The 20,910-nt window shown below is 44.5% G+C and overlaps 1 protein-coding gene across 4 annotated transcripts in view; it reads left to right on the forward strand.

The window, feature by feature from the left end:
- Nucleotides 1-6,225: 6,225 nt before the first annotated feature.
- The window catches only part of pgpep1 (pyroglutamyl-peptidase I), a 47,999-nt gene continuing 33,314 nt past the window's right edge, over nucleotides 6,226-20,910 (forward strand). Inside the window, exons 1-2 of one of the 4 annotated variants that reach the window (XM_068016030.1) lie at nucleotides 6,226-6,388; nucleotides 19,949-20,001. In XM_068016030.1, coding sequence (XP_067872131.1) covers nucleotides 6,352-6,388; nucleotides 19,949-20,001 — 90 coding nt within the window. In that variant the 5' untranslated portion in view covers nucleotides 6,226-6,351. Of the gene's footprint in view, nucleotides 6,389-10,182; nucleotides 10,262-19,948; nucleotides 20,002-20,910 lie in introns of those variants that run through there. The other 3 variants (XM_068016032.1, XM_068016029.1, XM_068016031.1) reach the window with 3 other exon arrangements.

The raw sequence follows: 20,910 nt of genomic DNA on the forward strand, positions 1-20,910 counted from the left end.
AATCATCAGTCAAGTGATGGAAGGTGTCATCAACAATGCCATCAAGCAGCACTTTCTTAGCAATAACCTGCTCAGTGACGCTCAGTTTGGGTTCCGCCAGGGCCACTCAGCTCCTGACCTCATTACATCCATGGTTCAAACATGTACAAAAGGACTGAACTCAGGAGGTGAGGTGAGAGTGACTGCCCTTGACATCAAGGCAGCATTTGACCGTGTATGGCATCAAGGAGCCCTAGCAAAACAGAGGTCAATGGGAATCAGGGGGAAAACCCTCCGCTGGCTGGAGTCATACCTAGCGCAAAGGAAGATGGTTGTGGTTGTTGGAGGTCAAACATCTGAGCTCCAGGCCACCACTGCAGGAGTTCGTCAGGGGGTAGTGTCCTAGGCCCAACCACCTTCAGCTGCTTCATCAATGACCTTCCTTCAATCATAAGGTCAGAAGTGGGGATGTTCGCGGATGATTGCACAATGTTCAGCACTATTCGCGACGACTCAAATACTGAAGCAGTCCGTGTAGAAATGCAGCAAGACCTGGACAATATCCAGGCTTGGGCTGATAAGTGGCAAGTAACATTTGAGCCACACAAGTGCCAGGCAATGACCATCTCCAACAAGAGAGAATCTAACCATCTCCCCTTGACATTCAATGGCATTACCATCACTGAATCCCCCACTATCAACATCCTAGGGGTTACCATTGAGCAGAAACTGAACTGAAGGAGCCATATAAATACCGTGGCTACAAGAGCAGGTCAGAGGCTAGGAATCCTGAGGCGGGTAACTCACCTCTTGACTCCCCAAAGCCTGTCCACCATCTACAAGGCACAAGTCAGGAGTGTGATGGAATGCTCTCCACTTGCCTGGATGGGTGCAGCTCCAACAACACTCAAGAAGCTCGACACCATCCAGGACAAAGCAGCCCGCTTGATTGGCACCCCATTCACAAACATTCACTGCCTCCACCACCGACGCACAGTGGCAGCAGTGTGTACTATCTGCAAGATGCACTGCAGCAATACACCAAGGCTCCTTAGACAGCACCTTCCAAACCCGCGACCTCTAGCAACAGAAAGACAAGGGCAGCAAATACATGGGAACACCACCACCTGCAAGTTCCCATCCAAGTCACACACCATCATGACTTGGAACTATATCGCTGTTCCTTCACTGTCGCTGGGTCAAAATCCTGGAACTCCCTTCCTCACAGCACTGTGGGTGTACCTACCCCAAATGGACTGCAGTGGTTCAAGAAGGCAGCTCACCACCACCTTCTCAAGGGCAAGCAGGGATGGGCAATAAATGCTGGCATAGCCAGTGATGCCCACATCCCATGAATGAATAAAAAAAAAAATTAAAAGTCTCTGACATTGCCATACTGGAAAAGATGGCTAAAATTTAAAAATAAAAATACCAGTGAAGGGAATGGAAGAATTGGACCAGAAAATGTGGAATTTGCATGGCAATTCAGGCAGTGTCTAAAAGAGTGAAGCAAGTGAGTGCTTTGAGGGCAGTCTGCAGCAGGACAGAGCTAATGAGAGAAATGAAAGACGATCGTAGCCCGAACCATTACTGTTTCTGAGTGATTTTAGGGGTTGTATATTTTTTTGAATGTGTTTCGTTTCAATCAGCATCCCTGAAATTCTCCTAATCAGGGTGAAGTGGGTAAAGGGAGCGCCATGAATCTCTCTTATATCTTTGGGAGTCCTCCCCAACAATCTTCCCTCAGCCAAAACCCTGTGAAACAGATTAACTGTCTCTTTATGTGACTGTAGTTTGTGGAATCAGTGACTGCATTTCAACATAATTGGCTGGATTTGAAGGACTCTGTGATCTTTCATAATAATATTACATATAAAACAAGGCTTTATTAAAAAATCTATACCTGGCCTTTTAATCCAAGTGGCTTCAGCCATGGCTCAGTTTGAACTCTTGCCTCGTAGTCAGAAATTCTTGGGTTCAAACCCCACTCGGGTCCGTTAACGCATGGTTTTCTGGAGTCTGTGCCCAGAGACTAACCAGGAGACAGATTCATATTTTGATGTGGTTTGCATTATTATTAACAATAATAAATAGTACATTTTCCATAGGATGAGTTCTTCATTTTCCTACACACTTGTCTTTTAATGGTTAGGGGTGGGTGAGAGGATGAACAAGGGTGGGAAGTTGTGTGGGATATATGCGGGACGGGGGCTAATGTATTCGCTGCCCAGGAACCAGGAATTCTTACTGTGGCCATGAGACTTGAGCCCATAATCTCGATTGATGCTTCAGTGCTAGTACTGAAGGAGTGCTGCACTGTTGGAGGTGTCGCCTTTCAGATGAGACATGAACCCACAGCCCGTCTGCCCTCTCATGTTGATGTAACAGATCCCACAGCTGCTATTCAAAGAGCAGGGGAGTTCTCCCTGGTGTCCTGGGCTAATGTTTATCCTTTAACCAACAGCACTAAAACAATATTTTTTTGGTTTTATTTTATTTCATCTTAGTTTGTTCAGTTTGCTTATCCACTTTTTTTTTCATGTTTGTACTTGTGGCTGTTGAATTTTCAGTCCGTTAACGCCCTATCTGTACTAATGCTTTGTCTTTCAACACACCATTAATATATTATAAAAGCAAAATACTGCGGATGCTGGAAATCTGAAATAAAAACAAGAAATGCTGGAAATACTCAGCAGGTCTGGCAGCATCTGTGGAGAGAGAAGGTAATATATTGTTTGCCTTTGCCCCACGATCTTCTGGTCAACTGTTCTGTTACCTTGTCCTATCTGCACCTTCTCTTTTGTTATCTCTTGCCCCACCCCCACTTTACTTGCTGAGAACCTTTTACATTTCTAATATTTGCCAGTTCTGAAGAAGGGTCACTGACCCGAAACGTTAACTCTGCATAGATGCTGCCAGACCTGCTGAGTATTTCCAGCATTTCTTGTTTTTATTATCACTAAAACAACGATTAGAAAGTTATCTCATTGCTGTTTGTGGGACATTGTTGTGTGAAAATTATCTGCCCCCATTTCCCTGATTGTAACAGTGACAATACTTCCAAAGTACTTAATTGGCTGCAAAACACTTTGGCTCCTCCTGAAGTCTTAAGGCACCATATAAATGTAAGCTCTTCCTTGAGTGGCGTTTGCCATTTTGTGTAATCAAAGTCTGTAAGACCGGAAAACATTATCAGGTGCCAGTCAATGTGTGGTCAACAGGGCTTGTTCTGCCTGAATGCCTGTCCCCTTCCATGTCTATGTCCGTGCCCGAGTATCCCAGGAGAGGGAGCCCATGAAGCCCACAGGTACACTTGATGCGTTCCATGACTGGTGGGCATCAGAGGGACTGGAATGCATTGTCTACACAGAAACAATAGGCGTTAATTTTTGTAGCGCCTTTCATCATATAATGCTGATTTAAAATTGAGTAGTTGGGGGTACTTTTTTGTTAGATTGCTAATCAATGATACACATCATCCTAATTGTCACCAAAATGATGACAGCAATAAACAAATGGCCAGTGGGTCTGGAGATCTCGAATGAGTTGAGCAATGGCAGACTGGAATAAAAACGTGCTGGAAATACTCAGCAGGTCAGGCAGCATCTGTGGAGAGAGAAACAGTTCTGATGGAAGAACCATAGAAAAAGTATGGCACAGAAGGAGGCCATTCAGCCCAACGTGTCCATGCCAGCTGAACAAACTAGCTGCCCAATCTAATCCCACCTTCCAGCACCTGGTCCTTGGCCCTGCATGTTACAGCACTTCAGGTGCATGTCCAGGTACCTTTTAAAAGATCAAAGTGATTCTTGACAACGCAGCCGGCCACTGACACCATCAGGCTGCGCCAAGGTGCGCACGTGTGCAGACGGTCTCCTGCTCTCTGTGCGTGTGCTGCGTTCCGACTTGCCAGGACTGGTCAGCGCATGCGCCAATAACGTCATCGTGTGACGTCTGCATCTTCAGGGAATGCGCCTAGTTGGCCTCTGCGCATGCGCTTTACGCGTACAGCAATGCAACGCTAACCCATGCGTCAAGCTCCGCTCCCCCCAACCCGCTCTCTCCGGCCACTCCACACTTTCGGCCGTTCCGCTTCCCCCCCCCCCCCCCCCCCGCTGCTCTCTCCGGCTGCCCCATTTTTGCGGCCGCTCCGCTCCTCCCCTCGCGCCACTGTTTTGGCCGCTCCGCTCCCCTCCTCACTGCACTCTCGGCCAGCTCTGCTCCCCCCCTTGCTGCTCTCTCCGGCCACTCCGCTCCCCCTCTCGCTGCTCTCTCTGGTCGCTCTGCTCTTTTGGCTGCTCCGCTCCCCCCCTCGCTGCTCTCTCCGGCCGCTCCGCTCTTTCTGGCCGCTCCGCTCCCCCCCACCCCCGGCCCGGCCCGGCCCAGCCCAGCCCAGCCCAGCCCCTCCCGCCATTGTGTGCTGCCATGTGTTTGGGTTAGGTTGCCTTCGTGTGATTATTTGAGCAGCGCCATCTTTAGTCCTGGCAGACTGTGACATTTTAGTGGCACAGGCTGCAATTGTGCATGTGCCACTGTAGCGCCACCTAGTGGTAGCGTTGTCAGCAAACGCAGCCTTAGAGGAATTAAGGGTTTCTGCCTCCACCACCATTCCTGGCAGTGAATTCCAAACACCTACTACCCTCTGGGTCAAAAAGATTTTCCTCATGTTCCCTCTAATCCTTCTACCAATCACCTTAAATCTGTGCCCCCTGGTAACTGACCTCTCCGCTAGGGGAAACAGGTCCTTCCTGTCTACTCTATCTAAGCCCCTCATAATTTTGTACACCTCAATTAAGTCACCCCTCAGCCTCCTCTGTTCTAGGGAAAAGAACCCTAGCCTATCCAATCTTTCCTCATACCTGCAACTTTCAAGCCCTGGCAACATTCTTGTAAATCTCCTCTGTACTCTCTCCAGAGCAATTATGTCCATCCTGTAATGTGGTGACCAGAACTGTACGCAATACTCCAGCTGTGGCCTAACCAGCGTTTTATACAGTTCCAGCATTACATCCCAGCCTTTGTATTCTATACCTCGGCTAATAATGGAAAGCATTCCATATGCCTTCTTCACCACTTTGTCCACCTGTCCTGTCACCTTCAGGGACCTGTGGACATGTACTCCAAAGTCTCTCACTTCTTCTACCCCTCTCAATATCCTCCCATTTATTGTGTATTTCCTCACTTTGTTTGCCCTCCCCAAATACATTACCTCACACTTCACCAGATTGAATTCCATTTGCCACTTTTCCACCCACTCAAGCAAACCATTGATATCATTCTAGAGTCTACAGCTATCCTCTTCACTATCAACTACACAGCCAATTTTTGTGTCATCAGCAAATTTCCCAATCATGCCTCCCACATTTAAGTCCAAATCATTAATATATACCACAAACAGCAAGGGACCCAACACTGAGCCCTGTGGAACGCCACTGGAAACAGCTTTCCATTTATAAAAACATCCGTTGATTACTACTCTTTGTTTCCTGTCCCTGAGCCAATTCTGGAGCCAACCTGCCACATTCCCCTGTATTCCATGGGCTTTCATTTTACTGACCAGTCTGACATGCCGGACCTTGTCAAATTCTTTCTTTTGGGCCTCCTTATCTCGAGAGACAATGGATACGCGCCTGGAGGTGGTCAGTGGTTTGTGAAGCAGCGCCTGGAGTGGCTATAAAGGCCAATTCTGGAGTGACAGGCTCTTCCACAGGTGCTGCAGAGAAATTTGTTTGTTGGGGCTGTTGCACAGTTGGCTCTCCCCTTGCGCCTCTGTCTTTTTTCCTGCCAACTACTAAGTCTCTTCGACTCGCCACAATTTAGCCCTGTCTTTATGGCTGCCCGCCAGCTCTGGCGAATGCTGGCAACTGACTCCCACGACTTGTGATCAATGTCACACGATTTCATGTCGCAAATGCCTTACTAAAATCCATGTAAACCACATCTACTGCACTATCCTCATCAATCCTCCTTGTCACTTGCTCAAAAAACTCACAGACCTAAAACGTTAACTCTGCTTCTCTCTCTACAGATGTTACCAGACCTGCTGAGTATTTCTAGCATTTTCTGTTTTTATTGCAGGTTTCCAGCAGTATTTTGCTTTTATTACAATGGCAGACTGGATATGTTTGCTCCCGGGTTTCCCGCGCTCAATCAGGAAGGTTACACAAGGGGCGTGACCAGTGACGCAATACGCACGGCGTCGCCAGACCAGTGTGGCGACGTCAGGCGCGTGACGGGGTGACGCAAAGGTGGGTCGGTTTAGTTGGCTCGAGTGGTAGAGGAAGAAGAGGGAGTGAGAGTGGGGGAAAGGAGGTGAAGAAAAGACAGGAGGAGGAGGAGGAGGAGAGAAAAGACTGTACTCAGCTGGAGGAGATGGAGAGGAACAGCAACAGGACTGTGGTAGTCACAGGTAACTGGCATTGCGACTGTTGCTTAATTGTATCCGCTGCACTTTGTTACAGTAACTCAGCACTGGATACACCTTGGAGACACGGACAACCTCTGATGTATCAGCCTGAGGGAATTCCAGCTGCTGCGAGTTACCTTTACTGACAGAGGAGGGGGGGTGAGATCCTCAGAACTTTCCTCCCCACACACTCCTTTGTGTACTTGCTGTTGTGTTGCAACAGTCTGTGGATTGTCTTTATGTTTGTGTGTGCCTTTGTAGACTTCAGAATGTTTCTTTTTAAACACTGCTGCCTGCGCAAAGTTTTTGTTAAGTATAACTTTATTTAAACTCTCGTACTTTGTTGAAGTGTTAACACCTGTTGATGATAAAAGCATGTTAGAGAAAATAGTGTGTAAGTTACAAAATAAACATGTAGCAATTATTTTATCAATAATAGTAAAGTTTGAAAGTGATATATTCTAAATGGGTATTACTGTTATAGATTTCTGCAGAATGCAGAGTTGGACTAAACTGAAAGGGACCAAGATAGTGTCAGATGGTATAAAGGACTGTGAGACAAGCCAGAGAGGAGATTGTTGTAGTTTTTTGTTGCTGTGTTGGGGCACAGTAGGGGAGCCATTGTGCTAATTCTGCTGTGCTGCATGTGATATCAGAGCTGCACTAGACAAAGAAAGGGACAAGGGAATTGGTCAGACAGGGCAGAGACTGGGGCCAGACAGTAAAATTAGGGAGAGGAGACCAAGCATGAAAGGCTTGGAATTGTTGAACGTCTGCAGGAGTGACGTGACTTGAAGTGTTGTGATGACCTGCCTGACTGCAAATAGTTGGGGTATACAGTGCTTTTAACTAGTTAGAGAAAGTAAAACAGGGCTGGGGGAAAGGAAGGGATCAGACAGAGACAAAGCAAAGATTATTAAGTTTAAACATAGAGGTCACAAGTGGCTACAAGAATTCTTTTCTTAAAAAATAATTTCTGCATACTGGCAGTGATTTTCAAATTCAGCAATTTTGCCAAAACTGAAAACCTTTTGGGGCTGTGTGAGTTATGGAGCATACTGGTTTCAACTCTTTGTTTTTGCTTGATTTTGCACTGTTGTGTACTATTTGAGGGAGAGGAGAGAGTAATGGGGCAGACAGTGGAAAGGGGGAAATCAAATGATGAGAAATGAAAGGCAGACACGCTCACAATATGTTAATATGACCACTATTAGCAGGGCCAATATCTCCTTTCTCAATGACCTGTGAGAATCTTTGAGATAATAGTTTAGCTGGCATTGTCTTTGTTGCACAGCCTGCTAACAGTAATAAGAGAGAATGACCTCCGGATGACCCAAAACACTTTCCGGCCAATGAAATACTTTTTTGAAGTGTAGTCACTGCATTGTGGCAGCCAATTTGCGCACAGCAATGTGATAATGACAGGATAATCTCTTTTAGCTTTGTCAGTTGAGAGATAAATATTGATCCAAGACATCTTGGGAGAACTCCCCTGCACCTCTGCAAACAGTTCTTTGGGATCATTTACATCTACCAGAGAGGGTAGATATGGCCTCGGTTTAACATCTCATCTGATAGACAGCACTACGACAGTACTGCACTGCTCGTGCCAGCCTAGATTTTGTGCTCGAATCACTGGATTGGGGCTTGCACCCACAACCCTCCGATTTAGGAGAATGCTGCCCACTGAGCCTGGCTGATGCCTATCTCCTCACAATCTGGTGTAAATCAATGTTACAGCCTGAGAAAACGAGCAGACTGCTCACCAGCCACTGAGAGCACTATCAATGAAAGATCCAGTGAAGGCCTGTATGGCTCAGTGGGTACATGCACTGCCCTGTGTAATACTGAACCATACGGACCAAGAAGGCCCCTACTCTCCATGGTCTGGACTGAATAAGTTGACCTCAGCTGTGATGGCTGGTGGGTGTTATAATTAGGCTAAGAACCCATGAACTAGGCAAAGGGAAATCAGTCAGGCTTGCTGCTCCTGATCACTATCCAGCTTCCAGAGTGTCTGTGCGGATGCCGGTGAAGCCAGGGTTCTACTGACCTATTGATTTCTCCCGCTTGAGCCTTTTGGCACTAAGTGTCATAGGAACAAGGCCATTCAGCCCCTTGGCCCTGTTCTACCATTCAATTAGACTATGACTGATCTGCATCTAGACTCCATGTACCTGTAGTCTATGGGTCTGAAAGGGTTAATGCTGAGAGAGTGTAAAGAATACTTCCGAACATCATGATGTAAGAGATAATGTGAGAGACTTGAAGATAGATGCAGCCTCACTTTAGATGAATCACAAAGATTGGTGAGAAGATGTACATAGTTAATAAAAGTTAATGTTCTAACTACTCCAGACTAAAGAATCTCTCTAAGCTAGACTAACGAAGGTGGCAGCGTACCAAACAAACATAACAGTACCCACCTTGGTTCTGTAACCCTTAATACCCTTGTCTTGACTGTTGCCTAGAGAATGGAGTGTGCCTGCAGAGCTGGACTCCAGCATGTGTTAGCACTTTCAGGAAAGATAGTAATGGGGTGGGGGAGAGGAATGGGGGGAGGAAATGCTCCCAAGTCCTTTTACATGACCCTAGTTGACAGCGTGACTCGGACAGACCCAAGGATGGCTGGTGTGAAGAGATGAAGCAAAGTCACCCGCTTTCCACCCCCACCTTCAATTAGCATCAGCAACAGCAACAAACAACTTGCATTTATATAGCGCCTTTCAATGTAGTAAAATATCCCAAGGCACTTCACAGGAGCGTTCGCAAACAAAATTTGACAGTCACTTAATGAGATATTAGGGCAGGTAACCAGAAATGTGGTCAAAGTGAAAGGTTTTAAGTGTCTTAAAGGAGAGGGAGGTAGTGAGGCAATTCCAGAGCTTAAAGCCCAGGCAGCTGAAGGCACAACTGCCAATGATGGAGCAATTAAAATCAGGGATGTGCAAGAGGCTGGATTTGGAGGAGCGCAGAGGGCTCAATGGGTTGTAGCATTGGAGATGTGGACAGGCAAGGCCATGGAGTTATTTGAAAACAAGGCTGAGAATCTTGAAATCCAAGCATTGCTGCTCGGGAGCCAGTGTGGGTCAGTGGGCACAAGGGGTGATGGATGAGCGGGACTTGGGAGCTTTACTAACCTGACCTGGGGGTGTTTGGGGCTGACGTGGGTGCATGAAATGAACAGTATTCTGCTCCCCATCACCCTGAGCAAAAGGAAAGCATAATTAATTAAACAACTTTGTTTAATATAAGTTATATTGTAGGACCTCAGTGGTGAGGATGTTGCTATCCATCTCATTTGCATCTAATCTGTACAACGTTACTAAACACAGTTTGAAACAAAATATACAATTGGTGATGGGGCGAAGGTAGGAGTGAGAAAGTAAAACTGTAACTAGTGAATATAACCAAATATGTTTCACGTGTTTCAAATAAATACTTAATGAGTAACTTAGTTTCAAAGTTTCTTTTCTAATTGATTCTGTGGATTCGATGTGGCATGGAGTTCCAGCAAAAGTTTTTTCTGTTCCTGTGTAAACTGACTGCACTGAGATCCCAACTTTCCACACGTGTAGCTGGGACATTTTGAGGAGCACACACATGTGGAGCAGTGACGCCATGATTTCACTCTGCCCTTGGTGATCTTAGAACTATACAGCACAGAAGGAGGCCATTCGGCCCATTGGATGTGACCTTCCCAGTTCGGGGACAGAAGACCCACCAGGCAGTAGACAACGTGTCAGTCCTTTCTGCTTCCTGTCAGATAACGCAGAGCGCTGTTGACATTAGCTGTGGGTAACTGACTGTGAAATGGACTTTGCCCTTTCATGAGTAAAGGAATAATCATGTCGAGAGAGGAAGCAGGAAAAGTTTGTAAGAAAGAACTTTCTTTTATATAGCACTTTTCATAACCTCAGGATGTCGGAAAGTGCTTTACTGCCAATTAAGTACTTTTGAAGTGTAGTCACTTTTGTAATGGTAGCAGTCAATTTGTGCACAGTTAGCTCCCACAAACTGGAGTATAATTACCAGATAATCTTTTTAGTGATGTTAGTTGTGAGATAAATATTGGACAGGACACCGAGGAGAACTCCCCAGCTCTTCTTTCAAATAGTGCTTTGGGATCTTTTATGCCCACCTGAGAGGGCTAAACATCACATCTGAAAAATGGCAGCACTTCTTCAGTGCTGACACTGAGTATCAGCCTGGGTTATGTGGGAATTGAACCCATAACCTTCTGAATCTGAAGTGTGAGTGCTACGCATTGAGTCATGGTGAGAGGTTATCAAGGGGAGGAATAATTATGACATGGCTGAAGTTGGTGGAACAGGCTTGTGGGTCTAAATGCCTTACTCCTATTCCTGTGTTCATTAGTTCTCTTTTTTTTAACATAGTTTCTGTTTCTTCTCAGTTAAGAATGCTTCGTCGTTGGAATACGGTATCAAGTGTGTGATCTGTGTGCCAATGAGTTTTTTTTTTTTAGCCCCTTGCCCAATGGGGAGGGTATTATAGCAGAAACCCTGATTTTTATTTCCAACCTTTACATGGCCGAAGAGGCACTAAAGCCAATTTTAGCACTGCTAACATTCACACTGGTTGTGTGAGCTCCGCTCTGTATCATTCAAGTTGACAATAGGTTGTGCATTTAACCCCTAAACATCGGGTAGGTTATTTGATGTTCCTTGGTTTGTAGGATGAGTATAATCTGACATTACTGTACAATTCTGGAGCTATTAACTTGCGACACGGATGGGAGGAGGCTCGTGTGGGACATAAATGTCATAATGGATCAGTTAGGCAGCATGGCCCATTCTATGCTCTACATTCAATGGAACTCTGACTGTCCTATCCCTCCCATACTTGTGTGTTAAGTATTCTGACCTATGCTGCAGTGAGTTGATCCTTTCCATTTAGTTGTTATGGACAGACTGTTCTGAGAAGGAATAAGGTCCTCCTGCACTAGGGTAATATCCTTCCTAACCTAGTCTTTGTGCTGAACCCTACCTTCAATAATAAGTGAAGCAAGTAACTGTATTGCCATAATAGCACGTTGACAAGTTTTAATGGGACTTTCTCATGGCCATTTTATGTGGCACACCAATTTTTAAAAGAAAACCTCACTATCTACGGATTGGTCCCAAAATTCCAAGATGGTGAAGTGTTTCACAGTTGACTCCTGGTACAATTCAGTCAGGTAAATGGTAAAGTTTTTTTTTTCCATTGGCTTAAACACCGTAACACTATATTCTTAGTTAAGTGTGGATAACCACAGCTTAGGAACCTCTACCGTATCCTCCATCTCATTAAAAGCAATTCCACGACAATCTGGTAAAATGTTCTACAGCAATTGGCCTCTAGAGAACCTCGGTCTGTCCATTTAGACCACTGTGACTGAGCTTTAGTCTTATAGGAGACAGCCGTGTTTAAACACAGCTAAATCTTGGTGTTAAATGTCACTTGCCTAAAAACAAATCTACCCCCCTCGACCACCTGCACACTCTTATCCACGGGTTGCATTGCAGCAACTCGCCAATGCTTCTTTGACAGCACCTCCTGTAGCCACCACCACCTAGAAGGACAAGGGCAGCAGACACATGGGAATACCATCATCTCCAAGTCACGTGCATCCTGACTTGGACATATATCGGTCATTCCTTCATCACTGAGCCAAAATCCTGGAACTCCCAACCTAAGAACTGTGTGAGCACCTTCGCTACAGTGGTTCAAGAAGGCGGCTCATCACCACCTTCTCAAGGAGCACCTAGGCATAGGCAGAAAATGCCTGCCTGGTTAGTGATGAACGCATCCTGAGAATGAAATTTAAAAAAATCAGTCCTGCAGGTTCTCTGTAATTAACTTGAAGAATCAGCTAAGGCAGAGGTGGGAAAAGATATCTCGCAATGTTGAAAGTCTGAAATAAGTGCTGGACATGCACAGTGAGTCTGACTGCATCCTGCGGCTGACAGAACAGGTTAACATTCTGGATTAAATCCAGTTCTGGATTATGCCTGAAATGTTAACTGGTCACTTCAGATGTTGAATAACCTGCTTCCTTGAAGTATTTTCTCTCAAAATATGCGCAACCTGATCTTTTTTTGTTGTTGAGTTGTTAGCTGTCAAATGAAACACTTGGCTTCAAACTTTAGTGGTTCTGGCAGTAACTAGTAACCCAGAGGTCATCTATTTCCATCTCTGTAACATCACCCGTCCCTGCCCCTGTCCATCTGTTGCTAAAACTCTCGACTCTTTGTTGACCACCACCCTCCTTAAACCTCAGCTCATCCAACACTCTGTCTCTATCCCAACTTGCACCAAGACCTATTCATCCAATCATTTCCAGCCCACCCCATGCTTGCTGACCTGCATGCTGCATCGCCTTGGTTTTAAAAATCTCATCCTTGTTTTCAAATCCCTCCATGGCTTTGCTGTGTAATCTCCTACAGACCTCCCAGATCTCTGCACTCCTCCGATTCTTGTGCATCCTCAGTTTCTATCGTCTCCACCATTGGTGGATGTGCCTTCAGCTCTAGGCTGAAAGCTCTGGAATTCCTAAAACCTGACCACCTCTCTCGCCCTTTAAGATGCTTTTAAAACTTACTACTTTGACCATACTTTTGGTCATTGGCCCTAATATCTCATGTTGCCTAGTGGCAAATTCTGTTTGATAACGCTTCTGTGAAGTACTTTAGGATGTTTTACTACACTTAAAGCTGTTCAATAAATGCAAGTTGTGTGTTTAAATCTCACCACAGCAAATTTAGAGTATGAATTCAATAAATTCAGTAATTTTTACCAACAACAGAGAAAGGAAAAGTGGCCAGGCAATCTGTTGGATTGGTGTAAAAACCCAACGAGTTCATGAATGTTCTTTTGGGGAGGGAACCTGCCACACCCTATACTTGCGACTCAATTTTACAGCCAACTACTTCGAGCAGGTGGACCATCAACATCTAGGAGGAACTGGAGATGGGCAGCAAAGGTGGCTTTTGTCAGCATAGATCTCTCATTTTTTTTTTCCTCAAGGTAACTTGGATTAATAAAATTATCCATCTTTCTTTTTTTTTATTCATTCATGGGAAGTGGGCGTCACTGGCTATGCCAGCATTTATTGCCCATCCCTAATTGCCCTTGAGAAGGTGGTGTGAGCTGCCTTCCTGAACTGCTGCAGTCCATGTGGGGTGGGTACACCCACAGTGCTGTTAGGAAGGGAGTTCCAGGATTTTGACCCAGCGACAGTAAAGGAACGGCGATACAGTTCCAAGTCAGGATGGTGTGTGACTTGGAGGGGAACCTGCAGGTGGTGGTATTCCTATGTATTTGCTGCCCTTGTCCTTCTAGTTGGTAGAGGTCGCGGGTTTGGAAGGTGCTGTCTAGGGAGCCTTGGTGCGTTGCTGCAATGCATCTTGTAAATGGTACACACTGCTGCCACCTGTGCATTGGTGCTGGAGGGAGTGAATGTTTGTAGATGGGGTTCCATTCAAGCGGGCTGCTTTGTCCTGGATGGTGTCGAGCTTCTTGAGTGTTGTTGGGGCTGCACCCATCCAGGCAAGTGGAGAGTATTCCATCACACTCCTGACTTGTGTCTTGTAGATGGTGGACAGGCTTTGGGGAGTCAGGAGATGGGTTACTTGCCCCAGGGTTCATAGCCTCTGACCTGCTCTTGTAGCCACGGTATTTATATGGCTACTCCAGTTCAGTTTCTGGTCAATGGTAACTCCTAGGATGTTAGTGGGGGATTCAGTGATGGTAATGCCATTGAATGTCAAGGGGAGATTCTTATCAAGCAAAGCCTTTAGGAACAGGAGGAGGCCATTCAGGCCCTTGAGCTTATTTCACCATTCAATAAGACGATGTCTGTGTCTTTAATATACTTAATGATTACTTTGTATCAGTGTTCACTAAGTAAGCGGAATTGACAAAATATCAGAAGTGGAGAGAGTAGATGCAATGGATAGGGTAAAAATTGAGAAGGAGGGAATTACTAAAAAAGCTGGCTATACTTGGAGTAGATAATACACCTGATCCAGATGACTTTCATCCCAGGTTGTTAAAAGAAGTGGGGATGGAGATAGCGGAAGGGCTTGCCATAATCTTCCAATCTTCCCTAGAAACAGGGTAAGTGCTAGAGGATTGGAGAGTGGCAAATGTGACACCCTTATTCAAGAAAGGGTGTAAGGACAGTCCTAGCAACTACATCCCTGTCTGTTTCTACAAACTTACCCAACACTGATGTTAAACTATCAGGTGAACAAAATCAACAGACATTTGGAGATGTTCAAGTTAATTAAGGAGAGCCAGCATGGATTTGTAAAAGGGAGATCATGCTTGACTAATCTAATTGAATTTTTTGATGAAGTAATAGAGAAGATTGTTGAAGGGAATGTGCTGGATGTTGTTTATATGAATTTTAAGAAAGTGTTTCATAAGGTACCACATAAAAGGCTGGTTAACAAAATTGAAGCCTGTGGAATTAGAGGGTCAATGTCCAATTGGATAAAAATTGGCATAAGGACAGAAAACAATGAGTTAGAGTAAATGGCTGTGTTTCCAGACTGGAGGATGATATACAGTGGTGTTCCCCAAGAGTCAGTGTTGGGACCACTGATTTTTTTGGCTACATATAAATTACTTGTATCTTGGAATACAGAGTAGAATCTCAACATTTGCTGATGATATCAAACTTGGAGGTGTGGCAAAGAATGAGGATGCTATGAACCACCTGCAACATGACATAGGCTAGTAGAATGGGCAGACAGGTGGCAGATGAAATTTAATACAAGTGTGAGGGGATGGATTTTGGTAGAAGGAATAGAGAGAGGCAATATATACTTAATGGCACAGTTCTAAAGAGTGTGCAGGAACAGAGGGACCTGGGGGTGCATGTGCATTGATTTTTGAGGGTGACAGGACATATTGAGAAAGTGGTTAGTAAAGCATGAGGGATCTTGGGCTTCATAAATAAAGAAATTGAGTACAACAGCAGGGAAGTTATGCTGAACCTTTATAAAATCTGGTTAGGCCCCAAATGGTGCATTGCATCCAGTTGTGGTCGTCACACTTTAGGAAGAATGTGAGGGACCTTGAGTGGGTGCAGAGGAGATTTACCAGAATGATTCCTATGTTCCAGGGATGGGGGAATTTTAGTTACAAGGTTAGGTTGGAAAAGCAGGGGTGGTTGTTCTTGGGAACATAAGAGCAGGAGTAGGCCATTCAGTCCATTGAGCCTGCTCTGCCATTCAATACGATCATGGCTGATCATTCACTTCAAATGCCGTTTTCCCACACTATTCCCATATCCCCTTATGTCAATGGTGTTTAAACATACTCAGTGACTCAGCTTCCACAGCCCTCCGGGGTACAGAATTCCAAAGATTCACAACCCTCTGAGTAAAGAAATTTCTCCTCATCTGTGTCCTAAGTGGCTTCCCCCTTATTTTGAAATTGTGTCCCCTGGTTCTAGACTCCCCAGCCAGGGGAAACATCTTAGCTGCATCGACCCGGTCTATCCCTTTAAGTATTTTGTAGTTTTCAATGAGATCACCTCTCATTCTTCGAAACTCTAGAGAATACAGGACCAGTTTCCCCAATCTCTCTTCATAGGGACATCCTGCCATCCCGGGAACAAGTCTGGTGAACCTTCGTTGCACTCCCTTTATGGCAATAATATCCTCCCTAAGGTAAGGGGACCAAAACTGCACACACTACTTCAGGTGCGGCCTATCCATGGTTCTATACAATTGAAGTAAGACTTGGCTACTCCTGTACTCAAATCCTCTTGCAATAAAGGCTAACATACCATTAGCCGTCTTAATTGCTTGCTGCAATTGGAGCAAAGGAGATTGAAGGGTGATTTAATAGAGGTGTACAAGAGTATGACAGGCTTAGATAAGTTAGACAAGAAAAAACTGTTCCCATTAACTGATGGTATAAAGACGAGGGGACTCAGATTGAAGGCTTTGGGCATGCGATGCAGGGGGAATGAGGAGGAATTTTATTAGTGCTAATGACCTAGAGCTCGCTGTCCTCACGGGTGGTGGAAGCGGAGCCAATCAATGATCTCAAAAGGAAATTGGATGGGCACTTGAAGGAAATAAACTTGAAGGGCTACAGGGATTGAGTGGGGAATGGTACTGACGCGGGTGTAGTTCCGTGGAGAGCCGGCATGCGCTCGGTGGGTCAAGTGGATTCCTGTGCCTTAAATGATTCTGTGACTCTCTACCCTAATCTAATCCTTTAACCATTTTAAAAACCTCAATTAGCTCTCGCTTAAACTTCTATGCTCAAGGGGATACAAGCCTAATCGATACAACCTGTCCTTAATTTAACTTTTTTTTTTGCTCTGGTATTGTTCTGTTGACTCTAATCTGGACCCCTTGCAAGGCTCACATGTTCTTCCTGAGGTCTAGAACTGAGCGCTGCACTCCAAAAAGGGTCTAACCAGAACTTTTTACAATTACAGCATAATTTTCAACGCTTTGTATTCTTTCCCATCACCTTCACTGGACAGTTCCGTGTCAGTGGAGGTTTGTAGTTGGCAGAAATTGAATGGAACGACAAAACTTCTCCCAACTGGCGGTAGGGGAGGGGAGAGTGTGAGAGGGGGAAAAAAAGCTCAGCAACCGAGATCTGTTTTAGTCCAAGGCCCAAAGGCGCTGATCTCCTGTCTCTTCTCCCCGCTGTCCCCCCCCCCCCCATTGTATCTACCACATCTATAATGCACCACAAGCCCATATATTTTATCTACACATTTAATTCTCTAGGCTTTAGTTTGTTGAAGTTGGCATTGCATGGTGCCATAGGTGAGAGTACTTTGACAAGAGCACTACAAGTATTATGACTGTCTTCCTGCAATGAGTGGTTTAGGTTTTCTTGATGGGCCATTGAATGGGCAGGGTTGAGTCGGGGATGAGAAGAGTGTTATAAGCAGTGGTGTCCCACAAGGTTCTGTTCTGAAGCCACCTGCTCATGTGTACATCAATAATTTGGATACAGAGCCAGAGGGCGAGATGTCCATACTTGCAGACAATACTAGAATAAAAGCGATCGTAAATAACTCCTGGGGAATAAAACAGAGTGACTATTATTATGGCCACTTGATGAGGGGTGTGGATGGTTTCCTGCTGTTCAACTCCCTCTTGACCACAGCAAGTGTTTTTGTTATTTAGGGTTTAACCCCTTTCTTTGTCTTTTATTTGTCAAATAAACAGACAGCGACAAGTTTTCTTGTAAGTTTAAAACAGAAGATTAATTATTTATTGAGCAATATGCCTTATCCTGAAATTGTTGCAACTGCATTCACTGACACATTTGCTCGCGCGCACACATGCACAAGAAGAGACAGAGAGGAAAGGGGGTAAATAAAAGCAAAATACTGCGGATGCTGGAAATCTGAAATAAAAACAGAATGTTCCAGGAATACTCAGCAGGACTGGTAACATCTGTGGAAAGAGAAACAGAATTATGGTTTCAGGTCTGTGACCTTTCATCAGAACCATCAGAGGTAAATGGGTTTTCAGGTGATGTAGGGTTTTGGGGTTCACGGTAAACCTGTTGAATTCTCTCGGAAGTCAAGTTCTCGTTGGTTGCAGGCCTGAGGTGTTTGTAGATTTCTCTCTTGGTTGATAGTTCAGTTTGAAGACGGAGGATCACTTCCAATTTCACTGCTTCATAAGTTTTTTTTTAAAAATGTAAAATTTTACAGCAGGGTGCCTCCCTAATGGTTGCTGGATTTTTTCCCAGCTCTTAGCTGGGCAAGCTGTTTCGGAATGCTTCTTTCTGGGAGGGTCTCTTGTACTCTTTTTTCGAGGGCTGCCTTTTTAAGGTAAAAAGTTTGTTGCATCATCTTCTGGTCAGGTACGCTTTGGTCTCTTCCCCCATGGATATTATGCAATGGCCCAGGATGAGAATAATCCGGTTATGATGTTTTCACTTCATAGCTTCTTTGTTTCAGTAGAAACCATTCAATTCAGAAATGTTTCAGCATGGGTTTAGGAAGGGTGCAATTGACACCTCTTAGCTTTTGAAGGTGTTCTTTGTTCTAAACTGTGTGGCAATGCTCGAATACACATGCAGCCATCTTTTGCAGCATCGCCCTATTTTTAAAAGGTAAAGTCAGATTTTATATTTCTTTAGTTTTTTTTTCAGCGTCGTATTTCTCGTAAGTGTGGTGCTATTTTGTATTTATGACCCTGAGTTCTGGTCTCCCCCACAAGTGAAAACATCTTCTCTATGTCTACTCTATCAAACCGTTTCATTATCTTAAAGACCTCTATCAGGTCACCCATCAACCTTCTCTTTTCTAGGGATAAGAGTCCCAGCCTGTTCAGCCTTTCCTGATAAGTATATCCTCTCAGTTCTAATATCGTCCTTAGATATAGAATATAAAAATGGAGATGTAATAGTGAATCAACATAAAACCTTAGATACAGTTACAAAAGTGTGTGCAGTTTTGGGCTCCATATTATGGGATGGATGTTAAGACAGTCGAGAGCGTACAGCGCAGACTCACTGCGATGCTGCCTGGTATGTGAAAATGCAGAAATGAAGAAAGACTTGAAAAACTGTGGCTGTTTTCTTTAACAGAGGATATTATAGGATCTTTGATAGAGGCGTTTAAAAGTAGATCAAAACAAATTGTGACCAGTGATTGAGGATCTAGGGTGAGGGGAACGTAGATACAAGAATAAAAGGTATAAAATAGTAAGCAAGGGAGCCCTTTTGCGAGACAGTGAATACATTACCAGAGTTTATGATGTAAAACGTGAACATGATCTCGGTTTCAAATAGGTTCGATAAGTGTTTGAAGGGAAGTTGGGGGATAAGGACAGGGCAGGCACTTGGAATCGGGATTAGGATGTGTGCTTTTGTAGAGGATAAATGGCCAAATAGAAACCACCAAATCAGAAGCAGGCTATGTAATTGAATCTTAATATTTGTCTTCATATTCAATGAATGCTCACATTTAAATCAAACTCCATTGCCTGCCATTTTAAAATGGATGAATGGATTTGCATTTATATAGTGCCTTTCACAACCTCAGGATTTTCCAATGCACTTTACAGTTAATGAAGTACTTTTTGAAGTGTATTCACTGTTGTAGGTAAACGCTGCAGCTGATTTGTACACTGCAAGCTCCCACAAACGGCACTAAGCCAAATAACCAGATGATTTAGTGATGGTGGTTGAGGGAGAAATATTGGCCCAGAATTTGAGAACTCCCCTGCTGTTCTTTGAAATACTGCCATGGGATCTTTTAGGTCTACTATAAAGGGCCTCGGTTTAACATCGTATCCGAAAGACTGCACTTGCAACAGTGCAGCACTCCTTCGCTACTGCTGGGAGTTTCAGCCTGGATTGTGTGTTCAGGTCTCTGGAGTAGAACTTGAACACAACCTTTTGAGCCAAGGCTGACATTTAAAGTGGGTTAGCAGTTCATTCAAAATACTGAGCAAAGAATTTTTGCACAAATGTGTTTTGTTGCTAACATTCAAAGAACCTGATTCTAAAGCATCAGGGTTTGTACTTCCTGATTTTGTAATGTTGAACTGCTTTGATTTTTAGGGTTTGGTCCCTTTGGAGAACACACTACCAATGCAAGCTGGGTTGCTGTGCAGGTAAGGTGACTTTAATTTTTGGTCATATAAATATAAAACAGTAGTGTAGTGGTTAGGTAACTGGACTCACCCCTCCCTATCTCTGTAATCCTTTCCAGCCCCACAACCCTTTGAGATCTCTGTGCTCCTCTTGAGCATCTTTTGGTCTCTTTCAACCTTTCCTCCTTCGAGGTGCTCCTTAAAAACCTACATCTTTCACTAAACTTTTGGCTATCTGCCCTAATATCGCCTTGTGTGGCTTGCTGTCAAATTTTGTTTTATAGTACTTCTGTGAAGTGCCTTGGGGCATCATATTGCATTAAAGGCACTATATAAATATAAGTTGTTATGGCGGGCAGGATTTTAAGGGGAGACAGCTCCCTATTTCCACTAGCTTTGCTGTGAAGAAGTGCTTCCTGACATTACCTCTTAATGATCCAGCTGTAACTTTAACATTGGGTGTCTTGCTTTATGGGCTCCCTCCATTATGCAGGAGTACTGAGTATTTTTAATACCCACACTGTATCACAGCTGATATCACTGGGTGAGGAAAGCCAGTCTTTTTGAGACACCGCTGCAACTAAGTGATAATCCTGATACTGCACATCTTTTTACAAAGCCGTGGTCTTTGATCACTTCCTGGTTGTAATTTTTCTTTTTACACGAGTTTGATATCAACGTTTAATTGTGTTACTTTCTTCACCCTGCTACACCCTCACCATCAGCCCCAAAAACACATTCGAGGGCTTTGTACTGTTAGCTCTGATCCAGACAGCAGACAGTGGGAATTAGCCGACACAAAGGCAAACGACCAGACGACTGTTTCCCAGGGCAACTGGATCTGCATTTTAATCAGAGAAGCATCAATCAGAAAGTTGCAATGTTTAACATTGGTCTAAGGCAGTTCTGGGATGGCTGCGGGCTGCATTT

The sequence above is a fragment of the Heterodontus francisci genome, chromosome 36 (assembly GCF_036365525.1).
Source record: "Heterodontus francisci isolate sHetFra1 chromosome 36, sHetFra1.hap1, whole genome shotgun sequence".
In the NCBI taxonomy this organism is placed as follows: Eukaryota; Metazoa; Chordata; class Chondrichthyes; order Heterodontiformes; family Heterodontidae; genus Heterodontus; species Heterodontus francisci.